Source organism: Ylistrum balloti, unplaced genomic scaffold (genome assembly GCF_031769215.1).
Source record: "Ylistrum balloti isolate Yb309-2 unplaced genomic scaffold, AGI_CSIRO_Ybal_v1 Utg369570, whole genome shotgun sequence".
NCBI lineage: Eukaryota > Metazoa > Mollusca > Bivalvia > Pectinida > Pectinidae > Ylistrum > Ylistrum balloti.
The window spans coordinates 223,435-232,316 of NW_026781866.1; the positions used below are offsets into that span (position 1 = coordinate 223,435).

At 34.4% G+C, this 8,882-nt stretch overlaps 1 protein-coding gene and 1 pseudogene across 1 annotated transcript; one reads left to right on the forward strand and one right to left on the reverse strand.

The window, feature by feature from the left end:
• The first annotated feature begins 181 nt into the window (after positions 1-181).
• LOC132563422 (alpha-(1,3)-fucosyltransferase C-like) lies at positions 182-5,193 on the forward strand. The gene is made up of 2 exons (XM_060228212.1): positions 182-195; positions 4,026-5,193. Exons 1-2 carry the CDS (start codon positions 182-184, stop codon positions 5,191-5,193), a joined length of 1,182 nt encoding a protein of 393 aa, XP_060084195.1.
• Positions 5,194-6,672: 1,479 nt separating this feature from the next.
• On the reverse strand, positions 6,673-7,957 carry LOC132563528 (zinc finger protein 862-like; annotated as a pseudogene).
• Between the last annotated feature and the right edge of the window lie 925 nt (positions 7,958-8,882).

Genomic DNA, 8,882 nt, shown 5'->3' on the forward strand with positions numbered 1-8,882 from the left:
CTATATATTAATCCTTATCAATGTACCAGTTTGTTGCCCCAGTAGGTTAATATATAGAACCGGTTCCCAACAACAACGTTAAAAATAGACTGAGGGTCGACAACCATGTTTTAAAGTATTGAACAGTGAGATGTAGTCGGAACAACGGCAGTGTACCTATCCAGATATTAAAGTAGACGTGATGAGGAAATTCAGGTAAGATCTTTTTTTATTTTTTAAAAATAAGTTTTCCTCTTTGAAACATATTTTAAACAATCGTTGTGAAGACCGTGTCTTTATTGAGGAACAATGAATCCCTTCCTGTTGGAATGACAAGGAGTTAGAGAGCAAATGACGATCATCGATCGTTACTTGTGTTGTCATCTTAGTAAAGATATAATGAAGGCGTGTCCTCTATATTTGACAACTTCATATTGACACATAGAAACACACATTGAGTCCCTACATATCGACATGGAATATAACGCAACCTCGATACATAATCACATCGTATTAGTGCATTCAACGTTTCATGGTCGTCAAAGCGTTCGAACAGAATTATTATTATGACATTCGTATCTGCTCGTCAACACATACCAGGTCAAGGCCATCAAACGTTGAAACACACAGCGATCCAATAAATAGTGGACAGGTCAATGTAGTACAATAACAATGTTTAACGGTGAATGGTTTATCACACCGACGATTATATTCGCCTTTCAACATATACGAATGCGTAAGGTATGTATGGCCCATCCGAAGACGGGCAAGAACATCGACTCGGTGGTTGACTCTTTAGCATGGAGACCATTCATCGAAGAAAGGTTTTACGGAGTGCAATTAATTTTTGATTCTATCTGAGCTGTTAAAATTGTTTGATAAATGGTTTAAAATCAGTCAAATTGATTTTATAAAACAACAGGTGTAAGCAGTTAAGTATGATATGTTCAGTATTAGTTTTATTTCAAACCAGCGAATAAGTTAAAGTCAAAATGTTTTAGTCGCTATTTTATATCCTCACAATAGCACATCAGAAAGGATACTTTGTCTACATGTTAAACTAGCAATTTCAATTTGTACTCGCGTTACACAGAATCGGGAAAAGATATCTGTTACAGTGTTGTTGGAAATATATGTTCTGTAATAAGTTTAATTTCAAACATGCCTCCTATAGGTTTCTGTCAAAATGACTTTTTTGATTGCTATCATATATCCTCACAATATTACATCAGAAATGATACTTTGAACATATGTACACGGAATCGGGAAAATTAATGTGTTAAAGTGTAGTTTGAAATATGGAGGATGCAAAATAATTTGAAATTTATGATTTGATAAACAATACACGTTCACATTGATGAATAACTAAAATCATCAATGATTAGAAGGAAATGATTTTGGATAAAAGTGACTTATTGCGATCGTTCATGCGTTAACATTGTTCTTGTGAACACAGTAACTTGAATAAATATGCACGGATTTTAAGGAAACTTGATATGCAGTCTTTTTCAATTAGATCTCGAATAAGCTTAATAATGGGACTGATTTGATTGATACATACAACGAAATATCCCTTTGCAGTGTTGTTGCCATTGTCCTTGTGAACATGATAAAATAAAAAAAAATATCAATAGAAAGTACGGTAACTAGCTATTCAGCCTTATATCATTAAGATCTCTGATAAGTTTGACAATGAAATAGACACAATTATAACGTACAGAGTTATGACCTTTGCAGGTTTTCTACCATTGAACGTTGTGAAACAAAAACAAAAAATCGGTAAATATGAACAGATTGTGATGAAACTTGGTATGTAGCCTAATATAATTTAGATATATGGTTCGGTAGAGAATACGACCAATACGATTGTAGCTTACTGAGTTATGACCCTTTTCGGTTTTGTGTTTTTGTTTGTTTTCATTTTTTGTTTTTATGGACAAGCTAACGTGAGAGAATATGAATGGACTTTAAACTGGTAAACAGCCTATATCGATCAGAGCTCAGAAGAGTTGAAAACGGAACTGATTCAAGTGCAACGTACACAGATATGTTACGTTGCACTTTGTATTACTATTGAACCTTTGAACACGATAACTTAAATAAATATTAACAAATTTGAATGAAACTTGGTGTGCAGTCTTATGTCATTTAGATTTCAAAGGAGGTAAATATTGCGACCAATTGATCGTCTGCAGCCTTATATAACTTTCAGACATCAGTTTGACATGTTACAAAGTTATAGCATTGGAAATTGTAAACACACATTAGCAAATTGAAATGTATTTTTCTGCAACTTTAGTAAATATGACAGGTTTTTGATGATACGATATCAGGAGATTTCGACAATAGGACCGATGAAATTGTAACTAACAGCTATGACAGGGTTATTACAATTTGACCTTGTGAACAGGATCATTTGAGTTAACATGAACTGATTCTGATAAAACATTATTACATTCTTAACGGCCCGTCAACACATAAAAGGTCATTAGGGCCATCAAACAGTAAAACACACAGCGATTCAAAAGGAAATAACATTAAACAAATGGTAAAAGACAAATGTTAAAAATCTTAAATGGGTATGTTAACACAAAAGATTTAAATAGTACGTTATAGTCTTTTACATAGACCAATATCTCTCAGGCAATGTAGAATTTTACGAATGTCTACAGTTTCAAAAAGGGATTTTAGACGTAATGTTACGATAAAAACATTCTCGGGTAGACAGAAGGTCACTGCAGTCCAATCAAAAATGCTTAACGGTGAATGGCTCATCACATCCTATGCACCAAGGGTTGTCTTCGCCTTTCAACATATATGAATGTGTAAGGTATTATGACCCATCCAAAGACGGGCAAGGAAAACTTCGTCGCGGTGGTTGTCTTTATAGTCTGGAGACCATTCACCGATAACAAGTTATCTTTGAGATTGGTCAGGTGACTGTTTAGACATATTGGCCCCCTGTTATATCAATTAAACGATAGTATTTTCCCAATATGATTTAAAATTCATTCTGATATCAATTTTTTTGACAGTGATGCTAAAGAAATGAAGTTTGTAGGTATCATATGTTTCGGCATGCACAAATGTTCTCTCTACGTCATAGTCAGCACTCTAAAAACAAGTATCTTGACAAAATTTCAAGACGCTTGATACATGGATTATTAAACGTGGCAAAGTTTCTAACAGTGTAGCGTTTTGAAACTGACGTTCTCTTATTTATAGAGTCAATTTCACCTAAATTACTTTTATTAGTTTATTTCTCAGCGGAATTTTACGAAACGTCATACAAGAGTTAACTGTTGCAATGTCTCAGACAACTTCTCTTATTTCCAAACTTATTGATCATATTTTATTTCACTCGACAGAATATCACATAATTTCATATCAGAGCTTACCGTTGCAATATCGAGGTCAAGTTTGCGTTTCATGGCCTGTTAACTCCCATATTATCAGAGTTGTTATCTTAAGTTAATTTCACTCATTTTTATGTCAGTGCTTTCATAAGGATTTTTCTTTACTGAATTTCGTTCATGAATACTTTTTCATTTTCTAACATTCATTTTCAGCTCTCTCAAGAATGCATTTCTCGATGGAAATCTCAAATCTTCAAAAAAGGATTAATCATTGCAATATCCCTGACGATATAGTGTTTTGTAACCCGCGGTCTTTGCTTATAATAGTTTATTTCACTCATATGTGTGGGGCTGGACCAGTTGGTCTCGCCTTTCTTTTCGGCGATTTTGAGTTCTATTAATATAATTAGGGGTTTATTTACGACAATATTACTCTGTCACCAACAGTTGGTATTACAACATATACATACATGCCATTTATGACGCTAAATAGCTTTGTAATTTCGAAATGTCTTATCTGTTTATTATCCGGTTTCTTCGGTGGTCTCTAGTCATTTTTCTGTAATATTCATTCCTGTTTGCATCGGGTTTGAGTCTATTGATTGACATTCGGTTAACTTTTTGAGGATGTATTTTGAAAAATGTCGGTATCTTTATACTGAATCTTATGCGAAATTTTCGTTTTGACAGGTTGATCCGAAAGAAAGCTCTAACAGTATTAGTGTTCTCGACCATATGTTTGTCTGCCTACATTTTGAAAGGTCGAAACTATAAGGGTCATGACCCGACCGTGGTGATTTGGGATAAGCCGAAGATTTCACAAGACCAAGAGAACATAGAAGTTCATTACTATAATAAACCCCCGTCAGTTTCTCTACAGGCATTCAGTAGGTGTCCGGATCGCTGTAGCATGACTTTCGGCGAGAAGGAGTATATCAATAAGAAAATAGTAATTTTTCATGGACCAGATTTGCGTGGAAAACCACCAATGAAATATCGAGGACAACTTTGGATCATGCAATCTATGGAGCCACCAACACTTTATAAAGACAATTTAAAGCAATGGCATCGAGTATTTAATTGGACTCTCGTACACAGAAGAGATTCAGATATATTCTCACCCTACGGATCGTTCGCACCAATCCGATCAGTTCCAGTCAATGATATCCAACCAATTGCCTGGACTAAAAAAGATAAGACAGCAGCTTGGTTTGTATCCAACTGTAAAGCACAAAGCAGAAGACTAGATTACGTCCAATACCTACAACGATACGTCGACATTCATATTTATGGGAAATGTGGCAATATGAGTTGTCCCCGTTCTATACACAACAACTGTCTGACTAAACTACAGGATCAGTTCAAATTTTATTTGGCTTTTGAAAACAGTCTGTGCGCAGATTACATTACGGAGAAAACAACTCGAATTTTACAAGAAGGCCTTGACGTCATACCGATCGTCAGGGGAACAGGTGAATTGTACAGGATGCACCTTCCTCCGAACTCTTTTATCAATGCACATGACTATACCGTTAAAGGATTGGCACAAAAAATGAAATCCATCTCCAATAGCAAACAAGAATTCATGAAATATTTTGCCTGGAGGAAACATTATTACGCTGAAGAAATAGATTTATTCTATTGTGAACTTTGCAAGAAATTACACAACGCTGACAAATACAAGCGCTTGTATCGATCAATTAGTGATTGGGTAAATGACCATCCAGATCATCCCAACTGCCGAGAACCTATCGATGTTCCTGGCAAATTTGTATCCACTTCAAATGAAAAGGGACATACTTCATTAGAAGTGGTTGTTGTTGGCCTCATTTTGTGCAATCTCTTCCGTCCAATATGACTTTTGTACAATGCTGTTTAGTAAAGAAGTTTGGGGGAACATAAAACATTATTATTATTACATTCTTAACAGCAAATCAACTTATAAAACGTCATTAGAGCCATCAAACGGTAAAACACACAGCGATCAAAATAGAAATAACATTAAACAAACCAAAAGGAAAAAGACAAATATCAAAAATCTTAAATTGGTATGTTAACACAAAAGATTAAAATGGTACGTCATAGTCTATTATATAGACCAACATCTTTCAAGTAATATAAAATTTTACAAATGTCGACAGTTTCAAAAATTTTAGACATGAAATGTTACGATAAATACATTCTCGAGTAGACAGAAGGTCACTACAGTCCAATAAAAAATGTTTAACGATGAATGGCTCATCACATCCTATGCACAAAGATTATTTTCGCCTTTCAACATATATGAATGTGTAAGGTATGTATGTCCCATCCGAAGACGGGCAAGAACAACTTCGTCTTGGTGGTTGTCTCTATAGCCTGGAGACCATTCACCGATAACAGGTTTAACAGAGTGCAATTTGTTATTGGTATATGTATTCCATGCCTCCTGCCACTGAGCTTTTAAAAATCAGAGGTTGACATTAACATTTTGAAGGCAGTAGCCGGAAGGGCTACCAATTACTTGAAAAGAGGAGTAACAGCACAGACTTTTTTTTATTGAAACACCTGATGCCACTGTATTTGAACATATAATTAAATAATTTCATAATTCCATCTAATGACTATGATACTGCAAGTATAATACTATTCAAATGAATAAATGTTAGAAAAGAACAAATTAGTAATATTAGTAATTCACCAATGTTATTTTTTTAAAATCAGTATCTTCCTTTTTACTAAATCAGTTTGACCAACTTTTTAAAAAAAAATATTTCTAATCTTGTGTCTTCTTCAAATCACCAAGAATAACAAGAATTGTACCTTCAGTTCATCTTTATAGAAAGGTCTTCGTGCTCGCTGCCCACACGAAAACCAGTGCTGGATAACTGCACGGGGATCGAAGCTTCTAACTTCAGGTGTTTTAAGGGTCACAATAGTCAAGTCACTTAGGTTTTCCTCCCCCAACCTAGACCTCCAGTCATTCTTGACAATTTTCATGCTGTAATGGAACATGATCATTAATCTAAAAAAAGTTGATTTAATCAAATTTCTGACATACGATAGATGAATAGAATTGATTGAATAAGGAATATGATTACTTCATTTTTAATCAGTTATTTCTAGATGCATTGCAGCTTCACATTTAATTTGAATTTGCCGATGTAAGAGGCAAAATATTATGATTACTAATTATTATATATAATTATTGTAGAATTTTTTATCAAAGTTTAGATAATGATTCATGGAGTGTATGATATGCCATAACAGGTCTGAAAGCTATTAACATGTATATATACAACTGCAGCACACAATCATATCAACGTGTATCATTTCTAAAAATGATTCTTTTCACAAGTTACCTTGTTTTGTATTTATCAATAATGATTATTTTATGGTATACATCTGATATTGTACTGTCTTTTTGCTGGATTGCCTGTGACAAATAGCTAAAGGTTTGAACCACATTATCAGGTGGAACCAGAAGATAATGGTTTCATCCTTCAACAGTTTAAGAAAGTTCCGTGTCTTGTTGCTAGATTCCTTGGATTGATTCTGTTGCATTTGCAATGTACATACTAATTACAACTGTTACCAGGTCACGATCTTCTCATGTATCTTACAGGAACTGATACAACCATATGCACTAGTACTCTAGTGTATATATTTTTAAATATTGTTGATATTAACCTGCTCAAGATGAAGGATTATGCTTCCTAACCCCTCCTTCAGGTTCATCAGGGCTCGTTTTGTGTGGGGTAACCATCTGGTTCCTACTGTGCGTGATGGTACAAAGACTTTTTCCCAATTGTATCCGCTGCCAATTTTAAATTAGCTCTGTTAAATGGGCTGTACCTGCAGTAAAAAGTATAACATGTCAGAATGGGCAATTTTCAAACTGGACATACGATTAAGAGTATTTACAAAATGTACATGTAGCTTAAAGTTCAATTGTGAACTACTACATGGTATTGTTCAACGCTAATCAGTAATATTTTGGATACTGGATACCTTGATTGAGTGGAGTTTTACTTCTGAGAAACAATTGTAGAATAAAGTGAGAAATGAAATGAATGATTTATTTGTTAGATTATTAGCCTATGCTTATCTAGATGATTTGGATATTTTCACTGCATGACGTGTATTTGGAATTTGTCTTTATCTTACACTAACACTACAGTGTAACTGTTACATCAATTACAAACATGTACTTAAAAATTGAATTACTTACTTGTAGAATAAATACATATTTGTTAGCAGCAGTTCTCACTTCTAGTGTATAGGTATGCTTTTAGTTGCATCTTGTAGGCAAGTTCCAACCTGAAATTATAAAAATTGAAAAAAATAATTCATGCATTGGCACATCATGTTACAGAGATCAATTTCATTATATATAGTATAGGTCACAATATTCATTATTTCCTCCTACATGATGTATAAGTATTACTTAGTGAATATCCACATCACTTACATTGATTGACGCTTTCATGCATGGTACCTGTGTGCAGAGCAGTGAATGGCCTTCATAAAAGGCGTATTGGTTTCCTCTGCCATTTTTTTTTATCAACCCCGCTCTTCTTGCAAAGCATTACGGATGCTCCATGTTTCCATGGCAATAACTTTTCCCCTCCAACTATGGCCATGGTTATGTGTGATGCATCAACTTTCCCGACATGTTTAAGACCAACAAGCAAAGTTGAGACCTTTGGAAGACAGATGATATCATTTATTCAGAAAAAATACTCTACAAATAGGTTAACATGAAATTGAGATTTAAAAATAAAATCAGATATCCATTTATTGTACATGCTGAACAATAAAAATAGGTCTATATTTTATTTGATCAAAACATTTGCATTGAGAACTGAAGTGTCTGTGGTAGGAATTTTAAAGCAGTATTATGCAATGTTATGAAAGTTTCACAGTGACACTGGCAAGTTTAAAGTTACAATTCTTTATTTGAATGAGGAAAAAAAAGAAATTATTTTTCTGTGTTTGAGCATTCGATTAAGACATCTGAGCAGTTTCTTCGGGTTAAATTTTGAGCATACCTTGCACTTCAGGGATAACCATATATACACTATTTCAGTGTCCTTGGAAGCAGTATCAGTGGAACCATCCGAGATAATGCTAAGAAATGGCGATGATTATATGTTTTTTTGGGGTTTTTTTTGCACTTTACATGCATCAGCTATTGTAGCAATGGATATATGGTCAAGCGAAGGAGAGCGGTGTTTCTCGTTTTTACAATATCTGCATTTATAGGACATATTTTGCTTAAAGTATCGGTGTCGTTCATTTACAAGGGCCCAAGAAATACGAACTTCATTTACATTCTTGATTATTTTCGTGTTTTGTGGCAAAATCAGACATTTTGCATATGAGTGTTGTTACATTGTGTGTATACCTGTATTCTAGATATAGCCTGCCCAACCGCTACGTACATACTGTACATACTATGGCCTCTCACTCAGGTACGTGCAAGGTTAACTCTATCGATACTTCATCTATAACTTCCCAAGAAGCTATGTTTTTCAGCAACCCGTTAAGGACATCAGCTGACACTTT